Consider the following 21,609-nt stretch of genomic DNA (forward strand, 5'->3'; position numbering starts at 1 on the left):
GTATTTTCCTATGCGAAGCCACGCCGTGGAGCCGAAATGGCGGCAGTTTCTCCCGCCCGCTTTGCAATGAGGTTTTGTATTGCGAGGCTGCTGCTGGGTCTGAGAGCGTGGGTCAGTGCTATTTTTTATTTTTATTTTAAATCTGATTATTATTTTTTTTTTTCGTTGAAGTGACGGTTTAGACGTGAAACTGAAGTCTTGGGGATAGACTAAAAAAAGGGACAACCTCAATTCACGCCGCCTGCAGAGAGAGGGGGGGAAAGGGGGGGGGGGGGGGGGGGTAAACAAAATTAATGGTATTTTAATTCACTTTTGTTTTTCAGTCACACTACAGTACAGCGCATTGCAGATCTTCAACCCGTTTTGTGTTTGCGCTGCTGTGTATCATACTACCGCTGCTGTGTATGATGGGGATGGGGAATACCTTTAGTGAAAACTCACCCCCCCTTATGTTTTTTACATTATTAAATACACCTAAGGGTACCACTAACCCCCAAAATGGGGGGGGCACCCAAAAAGTTTTCAATAAAATTGCCCCAAGAGGTACCCTAAGACACCCCATTGCAAAACTCTGATTCCCCTAAGCACTATGAGAAGTGTTCAATCTTCACAAAAGATTTAGAAGCGAGTAGTTTTTCGAGATTTACGATTATACTGTAAATACAGTATAATCGTAAATCTCGAAAAACTACTCACTTCTAAATCTTTTGTAATCATTTTTGTATTACTTTAGTATAAATACATGTTAATTTGGATTCATATGTTGTTGTTTTTTTCTGACTTTATGTGAACGAAAAGACACACATTTGCCCGTTTTCCCATTGGAAATAGTGATATTTTGAAATATCACTGTCCTGGTCACAAAAGCAAAGTTTGTGGGGAATAATAGCCATTTTCTATACTTTTGAGGCATAAGCAATTAGGAAATAACACTTACTACCCAGGAACAAAAATTGTGTTACACAGTGTTATTATTAACTACATGATTGCTGTGTTTATGTGGCTATTGCATAAACTGTACCTTTTGGATAAAGACCTCTGACAAATTCATGTTAATAAATCAGTCTGTTAACGTGGGTTGTATGGGAAAGCATTTGAAATGCATTTAGCAATTGTCACATATTTTGCATTTGTATTTAGTTTGGTAGTAAATGTATCGCATTTGCATTGAGCAAATTCAGAATTTCAAGTACATGCAGTCATTTGCATTGAAATCTAAATATCACCTTGTGCTTATGTATAGAGTAATATTAATGATTACAATTTCTATCATACAGGGGGCTTGTGGCCAGACTGAAACACTGGACCCATCATGCCTTTCTCCATGAAACGCCAAAGAAAACAACAACGTAAATACTACATGAACAGGTTACAACAGGGTAAGGATCAACAAATATGCAGCCCGCTCACAACAACTTCAATAACACGTCAGAAACCAGACACACAGACACGACCACAATATCAGCACTCTCCTGACCGGTCTCAGCCCGTTGAGAGTCGCTGTCGTGCAACTGTCAAAGTAACATCCCCAGACCGAACACAGCACGTTGAGGAATACCGTCGCACAGCTGTCTGTAACGCAAACCAGCAGACTCCGCATCGCAACGAGCCACAGGCCAGACCCCGACGGCAGCAGGAGCAACATCGCTGTGTCCAACAGCTAAACCAACAAACTCAACAGCAGGAAAATGACCTGTCATTCATTCACAGACAGCCAGATCTTCAGGAAACACTGAGCAAACTGCCCCCGCCAAACCAAGCCTTGCCAGGTGACTTGGAACTCCACGTGCTGGTATGCAGTGCGCCAACAAAGCCCAAAACCTTATCGGCATTGTGGATGTCAGTAAAGTTTGTAGTGATCTACCAGGGAATAGTACAGAAGTCCAAACCCATGACCACGCTTAATATAATAAACTTTTATTAACCTCCTTAACCGAGCCTGACTTGGCACCACCTGCCAAGCCGATCACAGATCAAACTTCTCCAGTCATGAAACGTGAACTTATTCAGTCAGCAAGGAGAATGATTGCGCTCCAACTTCTGCTTTGGGAAACCAAACCAGACCGTTCCAAAGCGATACAACAGAGCACGATTACTGTGGACAACTCAAATTGCCAGTTATCTTCCACTGTCACACACCAAGGGCAGGGTCCGTGTGAAAACACAAGTTAAAAGGGGTGATATCAAACACAAAAAGCCCAAGTTAGGAGAAGCAATTGGGTCAACCTTGTCAAGCATTTATAGGCACAGTTGGAAAGGTGCTGGGGCCCAAGACTCACACAATTGTTGCTTCTAACTTGGCTTCTTTTTTTTGTCAGCTGGGTTGTAACCAGAGTAGCTGAGACCCGTGTGCCAAAGGAAACTGCTCAACACAGACCGAAGCGTTCTTGGTTATCTTTACAAGCACTACTACAGAGAGAAAGACAGACAGGGAATGGGAGAGGCGTGGAGCGATCAAAAAAAGAAGGCAAGTTAGAAGCAACAACTGTGCCTATAAATGCTTGACAAGGTGGCCCCCGTTGCTTCTCCTAACTTGGGCTTTTGTGTTTGATGTCACCACTTTGAACGGCTGTTGCGTTTTTCTAACTTGTTATTTTATGTTGACTTATAGATCTGAGTTCACAAAATCCAGATTTATTTGGGAACAGCTAAATCTTGATTCGCAAAATAAATGTACACACACACACACATTTATTTTTAAAATAAAGATTTAGCATGTAAATGTTGAAAACTTTCTAAATATTTTAAGATTTAGAAATTATATCTGAATGTACACATTAAAAAAAACTTATTTTCATGAAATTTATAAATCTGTGGGAAAAAAATAGATTTAAGTTAAATCTTAAACACATAGCACCCCATAAATGTTTTAGGGGTGGATTAGCCCCGCATGCATGCAGGTTGCAGGTTGGAAATTCAAATAAAAGGACTTTATATGCAACCTGAAATGACAAACCTAACAGTCCTGTCTCCTTTTCTTCAGTGAGAACGGATCAGCCTCACTCACAGGAAGTTTCTGAGATGGAAGCAGCTCACGTCAGCCCAGAGCTTCCTATTCGATGGGTTGTTTCTGCAGACAGGACTGTTGAGATCAAGGAGGAAGTGACTGAGCTGGGGTGCGACCAGGCCAATGAGCGGATCCTGCAGGAGGAAACGCCACCTTCTAGCATCACTGAGAGAGGTGAGGGAAACTGGAATGCACCTCTATAGAGGGGGGGGCTTCATTGAAAGAGGGGAAGAGAGCCTGTGGAATACACTGCATTAGGGAGTCATTTTTGTTTTTGGCTTCTTCACTGTACACCAGGAACCTGTTGACAGTCCAGTTTGTGTACATTCCCCATTAATAATTTACCCCCTTTTTTTAACCTGCTTGTGGCAACACCCTGTCACTGTATGACAATACTGTTGATGATCTAGTTTACATGGGAACATTATTTATTTCTCTAAAATAGTGTGGCACTATTGTAAACATGAAACTGGATTGTTTTCATGATCAGATTAACATAGTTTTTGAATGTTTGCAGGACCAGATGTAGGTGTCAATATCCTGAAACATGCTTTCTTCCTTAAAACATTTCCTGTCAAGCGTTTTCATTGTGTTAAATGGCATTGTAGGGTCAACGCAACACAACGCAAGCCCTGGCGTGTGTTATCCCTTGCACAACACATTTATCTAAATTGTTTTATTTTGTAAAAGCACTGAGGATGTAGTAGAAGATTGAAACTTAAATCCGTGAAACTGTAGGAATCCGAGTGAATATTAATAAGTAATTAATAGATTAACAGAAACCTCTGTTGATCAGACAGAATTCCTGTTGTGCTCCCTCACCCCTGGGTTACTTTGAAACTTAGTGGACCTTTCGGAATCGCACCAGACCCAACATCAAATGCATTCAAACAATAATCTATAATTAATATTGTCATTAATTCATTGTCTTGGAGATCCAGTATTCATTAACATTATTGAGTAAAATCTGTTTTATGGTCGCAGGAGGCAGTCAGGAAACTTTTTGGCAAGGTGTGTAACGCATCATGTGAAATACAAATTAAAACCTGTTCTGCTTTTCAGGTGCTGAGGTGACGTTTGTAAATCTTGGTAGGAGACAAGAATCAGAAACGGCATCTTCTCACATTAAAGAGGAGACCCCAGAACTGGAACCCGTCCCCATTAAAGAGGAGACTCCAGAACTGGAACCCGTCCCCATTAAAGAGGAGACTCCAGAACTGGAACCCGTCCCCATTAAAGAGGAGAGTCCTGCGCTAGAATCAGTCCATATTAAACAGGAGAGTCCTGCGCTAGAATCAGTCCATATTAAACAGGAGAGTCCTGCGCTAGAATCAGCCCATATTAAACAGGAGAGTCCTGCACTAGAATCAGCAAAATGTGAGCACCTTTCAGGTAAAAAAAAAAAAAAAAACACACACACAACTTGAAAGCGTGCAGAGATGAATGGCAGGGTGTATTGCTCTATTGAAAGCGTGCAGAGATGAATGGCAGGGTGTATTGCTCTATTGAAAGCGTGCAGAGATGAATGGCAGGGTGTATTGCTCTATTGAAAGCGTGCAGAGATGAATGGCAGGGTGTATTGCTCTATTGAAAGCGTGCAGAGATGAATGGCAGGGTGTATTGCTCTATTGAAAGCGTGCAGAGATGAATGGCAGGGTGTATTGCTCTATTGAAAGCGTGCAGAGATGAATGGCAGGGTGTATTGCTCTATTGAAAGCGTGCAGAGATGAATGGCAGGGTGTATTGCTCTATTGAAAGCGTGCAGAGATGAATGGCAGGGTGTATTGCTCTATTGAAAGCGTGCAGAGATGAATGGCAGGGTGTATTGCTCTATTGAAAGCGTGCAGAGATGAATGGCAGGGTGTATTGCTCTATTGAAAGCGTGCAGAGATGAATGGCAGGGTGTATTGCTCTATTGAAAGCGTGCAGAGATGAATGGCAGGGTGTATTGCTCTATTGAAAGCGTGCAGAGATGAATGGCAGGGTGTATTGCTCTATTGAAAGCGTGCAGAGATGAATGGCAGGGTGTATTGCTCTATTGAAAGCGTGCAGAGATGAATGGCAGGGTGTATTGCTCTATTGAAAGCGTGCAGAGATGAATGGCAGGGTGTATTGCTCTATTGAAAGCGTGCAGAGATGAATGGCAGGGTGTATTGCTCTATTGAAAGCGTGCAGAGATGAATGGCAGGGTGTATTGCTCTATTGAAAGCGTGCAGAGATGAATGGCAGGGTGTATTGCTCTATTGAAAGCGTGCAGAGATGAATGGCAGGGTGTATTGCTCTATTGAAAGCGTGCAGAGATGAATGGCAGGGTGTATTGCTCTATTGAAAGCGTGCAGAGATGAATGGCAGGGTGTATTGCTCTATTGAAAGCGTGCAGAGATGAATGGCAGGGTGTATTGCTCTATTGAAAGCGTGCAGAGATGAATGGCAGGGTGTATTGCTCTATTGAAAGCGTGCAGAGATGAATGGCAGGGTGTATTGCTCTATTGAAAGCGTGCAGAGATGAATGGCAGGGTGTATTGCTCTATTGAAAGCGTGCAGAGATGAATGGCAGGGTGTATTGCTCTATTGAAAGCGTGCAGAGATGAATGGCAGGGTGTATTGCTCTATTGAAAGCGTGCAGAGATGAATGGCAGGGTGTATTGCTCTATTGAAAGCGTGCAGAGATGAATGGCAGGGTGTATTGCTCTATTGAAAGCGTGCAGAGATGAATGGCAGGGTGTATTGCTCTATTGAAAGCGTGCAGAGATGAATGGCAGGGTGTATTGCTCTATTGAAAGCGTGCAGAGATGAATGGCAGGGTGTATTGCTCTATTGAAAGCGTGCAGAGATGAATGGCAGGGTGTATTGCTCTATTGAAAGCGTGCAGAGATGAATGGCAGGGTGTATTGCTCTATTGAAAGCGTGCAGAGATGAATGGCAGGGTGTATTGCTCTATTGAAAGCGTGCAGAGATGAATGGCAGGGTGTATTGCTCTATTGAAAGCGTGCAGAGATGAATGGCAGGGTGTATTGCTCTATTGAAAGCGTGCAGAGATGAATGGCAGGGTGTATTGCTCTATTGAAAGCGTGCAGAGATGAATGGCAGGGTGTATTGCTCTATTGAAAGCGTGCAGAGATGAATGGCAGGGTGTATTGCTCTATTGAAAGCGTGCAGAGATGAATGGCAGGGTGTATTGCTCTATTGAAAGCGTGCAGAGATGAATGGCAGGGTGTATTGCTCTATTGAAAGCGTGCAGAGATGAATGGCAGGGTGTATTGCTCTATTGAAAGCGTGCAGAGATGAATGGCAGGGTGTATTGCTCTATTGAAAGCGTGCAGAGATGAATGGCAGGGTGTATTGCTCTATTGAAAGCGTGCAGAGATGAATGGCAGGGTGTATTGCTCTATTGAAAGCGTGCAGAGATGAATGGCAGGGTGTATTGCTCTATTGAAAGCGTGCAGAGATGAATGGCAGGGTGTATTGCTCTATTGAAAGCGTGCAGAGATGAATGGCAGGGTGTATTGCTCTATTGAAAGCGTGCAGAGATGAATGGCAGGGTGTATTGCTCTATTGAAAGCGTGCAGAGATGAATGGCAGGGTGTATTGCTCTATTGAAAGCGTGCAGAGATGAATGGCAGGCTGTATTGCTCTATTGAAAGCGTGCAGAGATGAATGGCAGGCTGTATTGCTCTATTGAAAGCGTGCAGAGATGAATGGCAGGGTGTATTGCTCTATTGAAAGCGTGCAGAGATGAATGGCAGGCTGTATTGCTCTATTGAAAGCGTGCAGAGATGAATGGCAGGGTGTATTGCTCTATTGAAAGCAGTGCAGAGATGAATGGCAGGGTGTATAAACTTCAATGGTGCAGCTTGAAGCCACAGAAGTAAAACAGAGTGCTATCCAGGTTAGGCTTTTACCTGTACTGAGATGTGATGGGCAGGGGAGCATTTAATGATAAGGGGAGCAGTGTTGAGGAAATCAATTAAAACAAAAAAACCTTAGAATGAACAGCGCCTTTTTAAGAAGGAAAAGATCCGCTAAACAATACAGGGGGCAGTGAAAATCCATTCCCAATCTCATTGTCACTGCTCCCTGATCATCTGCTGCTGAACGTTATCAATGTGTTTTATTAAATGTGGCGATAATAAAAGCAGGCTGACGTTAACACTCGAGGAGTTGCGGGCGGTTCTGAGGGGAAGAGAATGTGTAAGAACGCTTTACAATAACCTTTTGGTCTCTCCTTTTCTCTCTTTAGCTTCTGAAGTTGATGAAGGAGAACACGACTCCGTGCCGTCGTCCTACTGCAAAAACTCTTCGAGGTGCAAGAGCAAACGCAACATTTCGGGAAGGCGTTGTCGTTTTAAGGAAGTGTGGAAGCAAGAGCCAGCATACCGGCACTGGTTAGCAGAAGTGAACAGTTGTGTGCACCGAGCTTTTTGCAAGTATTGTAGGAAATCATTTGATGTTGGAAACATGGGGGTTTCTGCTCTTAAGAGCCACATGCGAGGCCAAGGACACGCTAAAGCAGCAGCACAGTTAGAAAAATATAAGCCAATGATAAACAGTTTCTTCTCGTTTCAAAACAAGCAAACGCCGTCAGGTCAGTGTAGCGCAACAGCAACGCCTGTTGAGCGTGCATCAGGAGAGGGTGTGGATGAAGGAACTAGCACTGTGCCCCATGCAGCCTCAAGCTTTGTTCTGAGCGAAAGTGTTCTCGAAGCAGAAATTCGATGGGCAGTGAAAGTTTTACTGTCACGTTATTCATTCAGCTCCTGCAAAGATGTATCAGAGTTGTTTTCTAGCATGTTTCCTGACAGTGATATCGCACGGCACTTCTCTTGCACCGCAACGAAGTGTGTTTACTTGGCTTGCTTTGGCTTAGCCCCTTATTTCAAAGAAAGACTGATAGAGGAAGTCAGACTGTCAGCTTGCTACACCATTTCATTTACTGAATGCTTAAATAAAGTAACCCAGACTGACCAGATGGATTTGGTTGTTAGTTACTGGAATGAAGAGAAGGGAAAAGTAGCAGTGCGCTATTTGGGCTCTGAATTCCTTGGACACACGAGAGCAGAAGAGCTTCTTGAGAAATTCAAAGAGCGTTTGACACCACTAGATCCAAAGAAGTTGTTGCAGCTCTCCACAGATGGCCCCAGAGTAAACTGGAAGTTCCTGCGAGATCTTGAGGAAGACAGGAAGAAGGAGGACCCAACGCTGCCAGATCTCATCAACTTGGGAAGCTGCGACCTCCACGTTCTCCACAGTAGTCTGCAATACGGTGCAAATGCAACAGGATGGAAGCTGGGAGAGCTGCTTGGAGCACTGTGGCAGCTATTTCATGACACACCAGCTAGGCGAGATGACTACACTAAAATAACTGGAAGCACACACTTTCCACTGAAGTTTTGCCCTCACAGATGGGTGGAAGATTTGAAAGTAGCAGAGCGTGCTCTTGAGCTGTGGCCGAACGTGATTCAGTTCGTCGAGGGCTACAAGGCCATCAGCAAAGCGCCAAATTCAGCATCATATTCCTTGGTGAAGCAAGCAACAGATGATCCCCTTTGTGAAGCAAAATTGCAATTCTTTGCTTCAGTTGCCAGACAGCTCAAGCCATTCCTGGAGAAATTTCAGACCAGTGCACCTATGGTGCCCTTTCTCTCAAAGGAGCTTCAGGCTCTGCTTTCCACTTTGCTGTCTCGCTTCTTAAAGAAAGGTGTACTTGGAAAGGTAAACACGGTTATCAAACTCCTCAAGATCGACCCTCTGGACAAGACACTACATGTGGCTCATGAATATTTGGATCTCGGCTTCGCTACAAATCAAGCGCTGGTACAAGCCTCTGAAAAACTGACCGATGGACTGAGAGGAGCGGAGTTCAAGCTGGAATGCGTCACCTTTCTTGCCTCGACTACAAAAAAGCTTCTCGAAAGAAATCCACTAGTGTACCCCGTGGTAAGGTACTTGGCTTCCCTCAGTCCTCAGTTCATGGTAACGTCAGAACAGGATGCCACAGCAAAGTTCGAAAGACTCTTGCAGATTCTCCTTCGTGCTAAATGGCGCACGGCTGCACAGTGTCACGAGATGCTCGCAGCGTATACGTCGTTCCTAACCGAGATGATCAGAAATCACAAGACTGAATTCCAGAACTTTGGCCAAAACGATTCGGGACCTTGCAGAGTTGATGGATTCTTTGGCAGGTTCTTCGATGGCAGACCTGAATTCAAGAAACTCTGGGATTTCTTCAAACTCCTTTTGACCCTCTTCCATGGACAAAAGGCTGTTGAACGAGGATACTCTGTCAACAAAGATATGTTTATTGAAAATCTAGAAGAAAAAGTGATTGTTGCCCAACGCATTGTGCATGATTCTCTGTCATCTTTAGGAGAAGATCATACAAGCATGGCCATTACAAAGGAACTCCTGCAGCACGTAAAAGCAGCCAAAATGAGGTACGCCCAGTTCCTGCAGGAGCAGAAGAAAGCCAAGGCAGAAACAGAAAAGCAGAGGAAGAGAAAGGAAATACAAGATGAAATTGCAGGTGTGCAGAGGAAGAGACAGAAGGTCTTGAAAATCATTAATATAATGCAGAACGAAGCTGATGAAATGGCAGAACTTGCTGAAAAGAAACAGGACTTCGCCCTCCTTACCAAATCAAACGCTTACAGAAAAAGTGCAAAAGAAAAATCAAACGAAACCGCTGAATTGGACACAAAGCTTTCAGAGCTAAAGGACAAGGCTAAACATTTAGATTAGTTTATACATTTTTACTGACTCGGAAATGCACAAATAAAAATGAAAGTAAAAGAAAATTATCATGATTTATTTTTTAAACTGTCTTTGTTGTCTCAAAATGCCTGTGCATAAATATCTCATTATTGTTTGGCAGCTCAAAGTTTACAGCCTGGCTATAGTTTCAAAGTGATTCTCCAATGCAGGGCTTCCCAAACTCGGTCCTGGGGACACAGACTGGCACGCTACTTGTTTGGTTCCATGTCTGTTTGATTTGGCCTCTCTGTTTCAGGTCTGCTTTCATACCCTGCAGTACTGACAGGCTGTGTCCACTCTCTTCTGGGTCTACCGTCACCACGAAGCTCTCCATGACGTGGAGGACACACCAAAAAATATAGTTTCAGGGGTGGTAGAGGAGGATTTTTTAAACCGTCTGAACGTTTCAGCTCAAGTACCCCTTTACAATTTTCTCTCAACTGAATGGTACCACAGTTACAATAATCAGTATCAATAATTTTCTTGTTTATTTAATATCTAATTTATGTCACAACAGTTTGGGACTGACACACTCCTGGTTTAGCACAGAATACAAACCATAATTGTAAAACGTTTTAATTCCAAGTCTTCGGGCGCACAGAATCAGAAGACAGTATTTTGGAATCTTTTCGGGAACACACATGTGTTCACTTTCTATCCACCAAAATCATTATAAATAATCCAAATAGTCTGCACTGTAAATGTTTATCAGGTATCCATGTACTTCCCATCTCAGCACAACTGTGCCATTTAAAATGCTGTACTTTTAGGTAGACCCCTGAGTTCTGTTCCTTTGTTTTTTTTCTTTTGGAAGTGAGATGTGTCAATGTTTTGCTTGAGAAAGGGTACATAGGATAATCTGGATGTACTCTGTCAAATGCCAAAATCAAGCTCCTATGTGAATGTGTTGTAAGAGTGGCTGTTCATTTCAGTGGTAAGGTTTCTCTCCTGTGTGAATTCGTATGTGTTTTTTAAGATTTTGTAACTGACTGAAACTCTTGTCACATTCATTACAGTGGTAAGGTTTTTCTCCTGTGTGAATTAGTTGGTGACTTTTAAGCTTTGATAAATAACTGAAAAACTTTCCACAATAAGCACAGGGAAATGGAGTCGCTCCGCCTGTGTGATTTCCCTTGCGAGTTTCAGGAGAGCCTAATCGCCGGGAACTCTTCCCATCCTCAGGAGAACAAGACAAGGTCATCAAGCCCTGGATTTCAGAATTGTTCACACACGCAGAATGTGCCGTCTCTGTATTCTCCAGTATGCTCAATTTTTTTAAATGTTCTTCTTGGGGTGTTGTCTCTCTGTTTCTTGCACTGTGGTTTGCCACTGGAAGGGTTTTTGCACTGGGGTGATGGAGTGGAGTTGTGTTCTCCTTCATCAACTATAGCAGCTAAAGAAAGAGAGAGGAGACAAAGGTTATTGTAAATCATTCTTACACATTCACTCTTCTGCAGGGCTTCCCCTCATAACCATGACCAACTCCTAGAATGAACTCTGATGAGAATACAGTCAAACCCGCTTAATATCACTCCTGTTAACAACAACCTCCTTTCATTATCATCACATTGAAGTTTGCCAGGCAGAATATAATAGGTGTCAATAAGGGCAAATGCTTGGAGCCCACCCAAATTCCCATTCCTAGCTGCGCCACTAACCAACACTGTGAGGCGAATAACTAAAACTGGGCTTCGTTTAGCTGTTTTGCGTTTCATTTTCGTTTTGAAATGGATACGCAGAGATACGTATGCTGCTCTCTCTCCTCCCTCCTTCAGTTTCTAATCAGAGCCGTGTCAGAAAGTAACTGCAATTTTTAAGACAGCTCGGTTAGTTTTAAAAAAAAAAAAATAAACACAAACAGCCTGACCCGCAAAGAAACCAAAACACCGCAGTTGCCAAGCGCGCAGGAGGTGCGTTTTTTGGATCAACAGAAGAACATCGCCCTGTAAAAACACCGCGCGTAATGAGGCAGCCCGGAGCCCTCCGGGATCCAGTTTCATACCCGCCTCTCCTCGCCCCGATCCGCCCTTCCCGGGACCGGGAGGCGAGGCAATCACACCAGCAAGAAGGCTTTTCCAACCGGGCACGCCTACCAGTGTCGCTCCCATTGCACTACAGGAAATATAAAACATTGCGATTTGTTTCGGCTGTGGGAAGGTTGCAGCGGTCAATGCAATCACATCAGAAGAATTGTTCTAATGTGATTTTTCCAGTCTAAGTGAAACCCGGCGAGGATGGACTTCAGCGTGTCCGTTTCGCTCTTGCAAGACGAGCTCGGCTCTGCCATCGAGCACGCAGTGAAAGCGGCTGTAGACACCGTCTTGTGGGAAATCACAAGAGTTGTGGGCAGTAAATTGAACGAGTTTCAGATTGCAATGGCTGGGAAGGAGAAAGAGAATGAAAGGCTGAAGCTGAGATTGGAAATATCAGAGAGCGAGTTGAAAGCGGTGCGGGAATGCATGAGCGCTGCAGATGCGGACAGTAACCAACCTCTCAGAAACATGAACCCCGACTGGAGTGAACAAGACTGCCGCAGGAACGGGATCCAGGGACTATTCACCAGGGTGCAAGGTGAGGCAAGTAATTGGAGTTTATAAAAAGCAGCAAAAAAATAAACGCATTCATAAAAATGCAATTCAAATGTGCCTTGTTTATCATTTTTGGTTAGCATGTGTATTTTAAATGATAGACCACAGAAAATATTTGCTGGTCTATATTTTGAAGATACCTTTCCAGATATAGACTCTAAATGTTTTTGTTTGCTTATTTTTGAGCCAGTAAGCCAACAGGTGTCCATGGTAACAGAACGCGTTCATGACGCGGAGACTTTTGAGAGTCTGCGCAGATCTTACGTCAAACGACACGGGTCCGAGTTCGGCAGCCTGCGTGAACGCAGCCGGGTCTGACGACAGAGGGGCACGCATCCTCTGCGCTCGGAGTCTGCGCAGACCCTGCAGATTGTAAAAGCGGCTGCGCAGGAGCAGAGCCGCCTTCAAAACAATGCAAGAGCGCCACCCGTGCAAGAGGGGCGCAGGGAAGCACATGCAGGATTAGAGATCGGGGCATCGCCGCCTGGAGCGGGGGGGGTGTGAATAACACAGAGAAAGAGCTCGCATGAATCACAGCTATTGCACTGTGAATGAGAAATACCGCTGCAATGATGCTTCTGCGATTAAAGAGCTCGCATGAATCACAGCTATTGCACTGTGAATGAGAAATACCGCTGCAATGATGCTTCTGCGATTAAAGAGCTCGCATGAATCACAGCTATTGCACTGTGAATGAGAAATACCGCTGCAATGATGCTTCTGCGATTAAAGAGCTCGCATGAATCACAGCTATTGCACTGTGAATGAGAAATACCGCTGCAATGATGCTTCTGCGATTAAAGAGCTCGCATGAATCACAGCTATTGCACTGTGAATGAGAAATACCGCTGCAATGATGCTTCTGCGATTAAAGAGCTCGCATGAATCACAGCTATTGCACTGTGAATGAGAAATACCGCTGCAATGATGCTTCTGCGATTAAAGAGCTCGCATGAATCACAGCTATTGCACTGTGAATGAGAAATACCGCTGCAATGATGCTTCTGCGATTAAAGAGCTCGCATGAATCACAGCTATTGCACTGTGAATGAGAAATACCGCTGCAATGATGCTTCTGCGATTAAAGAGCTCGCATGAATCACAGCTATTGCACTGTGAATGAGAAATACCGCTGCAATGATGCTTCTGTGATTAAAGAGCTCGCATGAATCACAGCTATTGCACTGTGAATGAGAAATACCGCTGCAATGATGCTTCTGCGATTAAAGAGCTCGCATGAATCACAGCTATTGCACTGTGAATGAGAAATACCGCTGCAATGATGCTTCTGCGATTAAAGAGCTCGCATGAATCACAGCTATTGCACTGTGAATGAGAAATACCGCTGCAATGATGCTTCTGCGATTAAAGAGCTCGCATGAATCACAGCTATTGCACTGTGAATGAGAAATACCGCTGCAATGATGCTTCTGCGATTAAAGAGCTCGCATGAATCACAGCTATTGCACTGTGAATGAGAAATACCGCTGCAATGATGCTTCTGTGATTAAGCTTCAAACAAAACTAGTAACACTATGGACGATATTTCATGCCAAAAATAAATAAATACAGTATTAAATAAATAAATGTCCATGTATTTATTTTCAACATTTATGTATTCAATTCTATATTTATGTATTCATTCATTTATGTATTTATTTCAACATTTATTTATTGATCAGTGGATGTATTTATGTATTTATCATTTTGGCATGGAATATCCTCTATATGAAACTGATGTTCATCACTTCATTGCTTAAACAGATAATGAAAAGCTGCTCTTGGGGTGACTGAAATAAGTCTTTGCATGATTTATTTACCAGTCTAGTTATGAAGGAGCTGTATGGAAACAGTCAAATAAAAACTATAGTCTTCTGCAATCAGAAAATCAGTCAAGCCGGTCTGCATGTTAGCTCAGTGGACTGTGCGCGGGAAACCTCCCAAAGCTGCCCGAGCACCATCTGAATAAGACGATAAGCGTTACATCGCTGTTATTTTTATTAGGCGGCATTATAATGACATCGTAATTAAATCTGACCTTTTAAACATTTAAAACATGATGCTGGACTGCCAGTGAAAGCAGCATTTATACCACAGTAGCTGTGTATCTCTACCTAACGTTTCATCAGCGCTTTCTGTCTGTCCTCACTAGTCTGGTGTTGTGTGAAGCTTATGCCCCTCACACACTGTCCGCACTAACACTTCAGAAATTAGCAGTGTTTGAGCCCAACCTCTTTTTCACCTCAGAGGACAACTTACGAAATCTGGATGTGTGTTAGTCTCTCCATGAGTTCAACCTCTACGATTTCTGATTTAATGAAACTGAGTGGAAACCAGCTCCCCAGAACGAGGTCAGCTTGGAGTGTCACCCCGGGGTATTTATCAGTAGAGTTTTGAAAAGCCCCTGCAGTAAGGGAAGAGTTAAAAACTTGTACCAATGTGATTCCCACAGATCCTGCAGAGAGACGTGCTTCGAGTGAAGCAGAGGAGGGGCCAGTGATAGAAGCTGTTTCCACGCAAGAGGAAATCTGTGATCAGGAGTGGTGTGGAAGAATAATGGAGAATACAGAGCTGGCAATTTGTGACAGTAAAGAGAGCCCTGAACTTGAAGCTGTCCGCATTAAACAGGAGGCTGTGGAACTGGAGTGTGTTCACATCACAGAGGAAGTTACTAAAGAAAATGCAGTCAATACACTGGAGAATATATTTAAGCTGGAATCTAGGCGTTGTGGTGATTGTCCTCCTGAACTGGTCTGCATGAAATCCAGCCAGCGTGGCTCTGAAGACACTTGTTCTAGTGTTGGAGGAGAGGGCACTGTGCTGGGGTCCGTTCCGAGGAAACATCACACCCCTCAGGAAAGAGCCGCAGGTGGAAAGGAGGAAGGAGCAGCGGCGTCCACTAGCAGCGCAGCGTGTGAGTAAAGCGGAGCACAGCAATGCAGTCACATGGGGGTTGCCGTGGTTTCTTTAGTGTTTGTATCAGCACTGTCTGTCATTTTACAAAGTATTAAAAAAGAGAGAGGTGGAGTATTCACATTGGAATGTCTGAGGAATTCTGCTGGGGAACAAAAAAGTTCCACAGTTCTTTATTGCATGAAAAACATGTAATAATACATATATATATATGTTCAGCCATGTCTGCAGTGGCAGGGGGTCGAGTGATGTCTTTGTGACGCTGTGTCTTCAAACAGTCTTTCAATACGATTAGCATTTAGAAAGATACAAAGGGGGTCAAGATGTAAAATGCCCCCTGTGTGGAAAACAAATTATAATGCCATCTCTCAGCAGGTCTGGGGATATCAGGCAGGGATATCGTCTGACTGATTTATAGACATGCTCTCATAACGCACGGTGCTGTGTGAGAATGCTGCCCGCTGGGCGGGAATCTCGTCTGACTGATTTATAGACATGCTCTCATAACGCACGGTGCTGTGTGAGAATGCTGCCCGCTGGGCGGGAATCTCGTCTGACTGATTTATAGACATGCTCTCATAACGCACGGTGCTGTGTGAGAATGCTGCCCGCTGGGCGGGAATCTCGTCTGACTGATTTAAGAGCAAGTTTGACTAACCGCAGCTAACTTACAGTAAAGATAGTCCATTAACAGCACATAGCAAGTATTTCAAATAAGAGCAATTACCAAAATGTGAATAAAATCAAACACAAGATCCGGGAAACAGTTATAATTAAGAGCAGTGGTAGAATACGGCGAGGTATGGAGCAGTTCGATGAGAGGGCAAGCTGATGCAAGCACTGGAACAATAAGGTGTCATATAGACCAGTATAGTGGAGAGCTGGGAGGTTTACAGATGCTGTCTTGAATCAATTAATAAATAAATGTGTATTACTAGTCATGGTGCACGTGCTTCAGCATATGAAATGAACTGAAATACAAGACAATTGTATGTTAATAAACTATAATAATAAAGTAAAAGACAAACTAATGTGACCAAACTCTCGTGCTAAATTAACACCGCGCCCCTACACACGTTACAAAATGGAGCAGCGGCTCTAGAAGCGAGTTATGAATACTGGTACAGGAGCAGCATTCAAGACGTGGACTGTTTGTCCAAATGGTGAAGCAAGCAAGAGAAACAGCGGCGCTTCTCGACGTTTGTTTATGTGCTATTGTGTAGCGACGCGGTGCGCTCGCGGAAATCGGAACACAGAACGACTGACGGGGGCTCCTGAAAGACTGAATGAACCAATCAGTGTGACTCGCTCACGGCGACCAGTCACTTTTGAAAAGACCAAATCAATTTGACGATGATAGTTCATCGGGTTCCAAAACAGTGCTGTATCGGTTGTGAGCGAATCGCTATCGGTGTGAAGAGGGTGTTATTTTAAGCGAAGTCCCTGTTCCTTTAGCTGGAGCGTTTTACAGTAGGGAAAATCTATTTCAACACAAGGGTGTTCTCTTAGGCAAAGTTGGGTAAGGTGGTTAAGCTTGAAGCCAGACAAGTAGGGAAAATATCATGCCAACCATAACTCCATCCAGTGATAAGGGGAGCTGTGAAAAACAGCAGAGGTAAGAAGTTTAAAACTTTTGGCAACACCTTTTAACAAGGAAAAGTTTCACTAAACAATAAGGAGAGTGGTGAAAATCAATTTTCAATGACATGTTCACTGCTCCCCGATCATTGGCTGTTTGTTAGAGATAGCTTTAAAATTAATTTTGCTTGTCCTCATTGACAACCATTATATAAAAGGAGGCTGGTATTAACAGGAGTGATATTAAGTGGGTTTGACTGTATTGTCATCAGAGTTCACTCTAGGAGTTTGGTCATGGTTATGAAGGAAAGCCCTGCAGAAGAGTGAATGTGTAAGAACGCTGTGCAATAACCTTTATCTCTTTCTTTATTTAGCTTCTACAGTAGATGATGGAGAACACGACTTCAATCCATCACCCCACTGCAGAAACTCTTCCAGTGGCAAACAACAGAGCAAGAAACACAGAGAGACGACACCCCAAGAAGAACATTTAAAAAATTTGAGAGTACTGGAGAGTACAGAGACAGCAGATTGTGTGTGTGTGAACAATTCTGAAATCCAGGGCTTGATGACCTTGTCTTGTTCTCCTGAAGATGGGAAGAGTTCCCATCAATTAGGCTCTCCTGAAACTCGCAAGGGAAATCACACAGCCGGAGCGACTCCATTTCCCTGTGCTTATTGTGGAAAGTTTTTCAGTTATTTATCAAAGCTTAAAAGTCACCAACTAATTCACACAGGAGAGAAACCTTACCACTGTAATGAATGTGACAAGAGTTTCAGTCAGTTACAAAATCTTAAAACACACCAAAGAATTCACACAGGAGAGAAACCTTATAACTGTAATGACTGTGACAAGAGTTTCAGTCAGTTACAAAATCTTAAAAAACACCAACACATTCACACAGGAGAGAAACCTTACCACTGTAATCAATGTGAGAAGAGTTTCATTCAGTTACAAAATCTTAAAAAACACCAACAGATTCATACAGGAGAGAAACCTTACCACTGTAATCAATGTGAGAAGAGTTTCAGTCAGTTACAAAATCTTAAAAGTCACCAACGAATTCACACAGGAGAGAAACCTTATCACTGTAATCAATGTGAGAAGAGTTTCAGTCAGTTACAAAATCTTAAAAAACACATACGAGTTCACACAGGAGAGAAACCTTACCACTGAAATGAACAGCCACTCTTACAACACATTCACAACGCTTGATTTTGGCGTTTGACAGAGTACATCCAGATTATCCTATGTACCGTTTCTCAAGCAAAACATTGACACATCTCACTTCCAAAAGAAAAAACGAAGGAACAGAACTCAGGGGTCTACCTAAAAGTACAGCATTTTAAATGGCACAGTTGTGCTGAGATGGGAAGTACATGGATACCTGATAAACATTTACAGTGCAGACTATTTTGGATTATTTATAATGATTTTGGTGGATAGAAAGTGAACACATGTGTGTTTCCGAAAAGATTCCAAAATACTGTCTTCTGATTCTGTGCGCCCGAAGACTTGTAATTAAAACGTTTTACAATTATGGTTTGTATTCTGTGCTAAACCAGGAGTGTGTCAGTCCCAAACTGTTGTGACATAAATTAGATATTAAATAAACAAGAAAATTATTGATACTGATTATTGTAACTGTGGTACCATTCAGTTGAGAGAAAATTGTAAAGGGGTACTTGAGCTGAAACGTTCAGACGGTTTAAAAAATCCTCCTCTACCACCCCTGAAACTATATTTTTTGGTGTGTCCTCCACGTCACGGAGAGCTTCGTGGTGACGGTAGACCCAGAAGAGAGTGGACACAGCCTGTCAGTACTGCAGGGTATGAAAGCAGACCTGAAAGAGAGAGGCCAAATCAAACAGACATGGAACCAAACAAGTAGCGTGCCAGTCTGCAACTAGCACGAGGAGCAAGTGCCTGTTTTAATTCCACTTTGATTTGGAGCGGGGCTTCTCAAACTCAGAGCCCCTGTGGCTGCTGGTTTCGTTCCAACCCAGCTCTCAATTACTGAACTAGACCCTGAATTGAACTGATAATTTGCTTAAACAGACCTTTTGACTTGTTTTCAGCTCTTGAACAGTTTGCATGTTTCACGTTAGCTGTAACATTTGATAAGTAACTTGAACTGAACTGCTTAAGAGCTGGAAACAAGTAAAAAAAGTCTAATTAAGCAAATTATCAGTTCAACGAAGGGTCTGGTTCAGTGATTGAGAGCTGGGTTGGAATGAAAAGCAGCAGCCACAGGGGGTCCCCAGGACCGAGTTTGAGAAGCCCTGCACTGGAGAATCACTTTGAAACTATAGCCAGGCTGTAAACTTTGAGCCGCTAAACAAAAATGAGATATTTATGCATTTAGAGACAACATAAAGACAGTTTAAATTTTCTGAGTCCTGCTGCGCACCCTCTATGACAATACGTGTCATAGCCACAGATAATGATGCCTGTTACTGTTGCAATGTTTAGCAACAGTGATATAAACACTAAGGGCTGTGCATCACATAGCTTTGTGTTTTGGTTTAAAACATCGTCAGTACTTTAAAACTATTCAAAACACATCCAAATGTACAAACTAGCCCAAAAATTAGGCACCCGCCCAAAGCCATGTCTTCATGCACAGAACAAAAAAATAATAACACAATCCCAATTAGGCGTGAACAAGCCCAATCTGGCAACACTGGCCCTCCATTGGGACATTGCCACAGCCAGTCTATTATGAGTCAACATGAAGAACTCTGCTATCCAGTTTCAGGTTTAATAGGACATTGCATTATAAAGCACAGCGCAGTCTATTATGAGTCAACATGAAGAACTCTGCTATCCAGTTTCAGGTTTAATAGGACATTGCATTATAAAGCACAGCTTAGTCTATTATGAGTCAACATGAAGAACTCTGCTATCCAGTTTCAGGTTTAATAGGACATTGCATTATAAAGCACAGCTTAGTCTATTATGAGTCAACATGAAGAACTCTGCTATCCAGTTTCAGGTTTAATAGGACATTGCATTATAAAGCACAGCTTAGTCTATTATGAGTCAACATGAAGAACTCTGCTATCCAGTTTCAGGTTTAATAGGACATTGCATTATAAAGCACAGCTTAGTCTATTATGAGTCAACATGAAGAACTCTGCTATCCAGTTTCAGGTTTAATAGGACATTGCATTATAAAGCACAGCGCAGTCTATTATGAGTCAACATGAAGAACTCTGCTATCCAGTTTCAGGTTTAATAGGACATTGCATTATAAAGCGCAGTCTATTATGAGTCAACATGAAGAACTCTGCTATCCAGTTTCAGGTTTAATAGGACATTGCATTATAAAGCACAGCTTAGTCTATTATGAGTCAACATGAAGAACTCTGCTATCCAGTTTCAGGTTTAATAGGACATTGCATTATAAAGCACAGCTTAGTCTATTATGAGTCAACATGAAGAACTCTGCTATCCAGTTTCAGGTTTAATAGGACATTGCATTATAAAGCACAGCTTAGTCTATTATGAGTCAACATGAAGAACTCTGCTATCCAGTTTCAGGTTTAATAGGACATTGCATTATAAAGCACAGCTTAGTCTATTATGAGTCAACATGAAGAACTCTGCTATCCAGTTTCAGGTTTAATAGGACATTGCATTATAAAGCACAGCTTAGTCTATTATGAGTCAACATGAAGAACTCTGCTATCCAGTTTCAGGTTTAATAGGACATTGCATTATAAAGCACAGCTTAGTCTATTATGAGTCAACATGAAGAACTCTGCTATCCAGTTTCAGGTTTAATAGGACATTGCATTATAAAGCACAGCTTAGTCTATTATGAGTCAACATGAAGAACTCTGCTATCCAGTTTCAGTAATGGCCGTTTAATATGCGAGTTACCAAGAATACAAAGATTGTACTTCTTAAAGACGATAGGATCAAAGCCAAATTATCTGTAACGTCATTATTCGGTCAATCAGTTATTCTTGAGACGATTAGGTCAAAGTCCAAATTATCCTGAATATTTCGGCAATCAGATAATACTCAGGTAAATTTCAGAAGCAAAATTATCGAAATGCTTTCGTGCACGTTCATTGCATTATAAAGCACAGCTTAGTCTATTATGAGTCAACATGAAGAACTCTGCTATCCAGTTTCAGGTTTAATAGGACATTGCATTATAAAGCACAGCTTAGTCTATTATGAGTCAACATGAAGAACTCTGCTATCCAGTATCATCTGCTTCGACAAGAAGGTCAGCCAATCAGACTCGCATTGCTGGGTTTAAAGGGTTTCTTTAGCCAATCATACGCGAGGGTTCCAGCCAGCCCCGCCCACTGCCTGTGACGCTGCATCTCATTAGAGGATAGAGTTTGTTTATGCTGGGGGAGAGGAGGGGGGCTGCAGCCTCTGCTGATCTCACAACATTGCAAGCTGTTTGAAGGATTTCTGTCGAATTAAAATATTTCCTAATGCTTTAGCACATGCATCGAGTTCTCAAACTATTTTCTGTTTTATTTCTGAACTCAGACTCAGTGGAGCTCGCCAGCTGCGCACACAGATCATGTTTAACCTGTCAGTGTGATCTTTTACTGAGGAAACAGGCGCGGCTTTAGTTCTGTCAGAGCTAAAGAGTCACAAAAGTTACTCGTTGCAAAGAGCAGACTCTAACTGCAACCCGGCGAGGATGGACTTCAGCGTGTCCGTTTCGCTCTTGCAAGACGAGCTCGGCTCTGCCATCGAGCACGCAGTGAAAGCGGCTGTAGACACCGTCTTGTGGGAAATCA

General features: G+C 42.8%; 2 protein-coding genes across 2 annotated transcripts in view; both read left to right on the forward strand.

The window, feature by feature from the left end:
* The window catches only part of LOC121305860, a 189,323-nt gene that overhangs the window by 20,942 nt on the left and 146,772 nt on the right, over positions 1-21,609 (forward strand). The window lies entirely within an intron of this gene.
* On the forward strand, positions 12,224-18,699 carry LOC121305949 (zinc finger protein 180-like). The gene is made up of 3 exons (XM_041237651.1): positions 12,224-12,328; positions 14,798-15,259; positions 17,211-18,699. The coding sequence occupies exons 1-3, from the start codon at positions 12,259-12,261 to the stop codon at positions 18,011-18,013; spliced, it is 1,335 nt and encodes a 444-aa protein (XP_041093585.1). The 5' UTR covers positions 12,224-12,258; the 3' UTR covers positions 18,014-18,699.

Source organism: Polyodon spathula, chromosome 45 (genome assembly GCF_017654505.1).
Source record: "Polyodon spathula isolate WHYD16114869_AA chromosome 45, ASM1765450v1, whole genome shotgun sequence".
In the NCBI taxonomy this organism is placed as follows: Eukaryota; Metazoa; Chordata; class Actinopteri; order Acipenseriformes; family Polyodontidae; genus Polyodon; species Polyodon spathula.

What these genes read in the sequence shown, in the direction of transcription:
- LOC121305949 (XM_041237651.1), top strand. Translation starts at nt 12,259, where the DNA reads ATGAACCCCGACTGGAGTGAACAAGACTGCCGCAGGAACGGGATCCAG. An exon ending in ACTATTCACCAGGGTGCAAG is followed by an intron (nt 12,329 to 14,797) that starts GTGAGGCAAGTA and finishes TGATTCCCACAG; the next exon opens with ATCCTGCAGAGAGACGTGCT. An exon ending in GTCCACTAGCAGCGCAGCGT is followed by an intron (nt 15,260 to 17,210) that starts GTGAGTAAAGCG and finishes TTCTTTATTTAG; the next exon opens with CTTCTACAGTAGATGATGGA.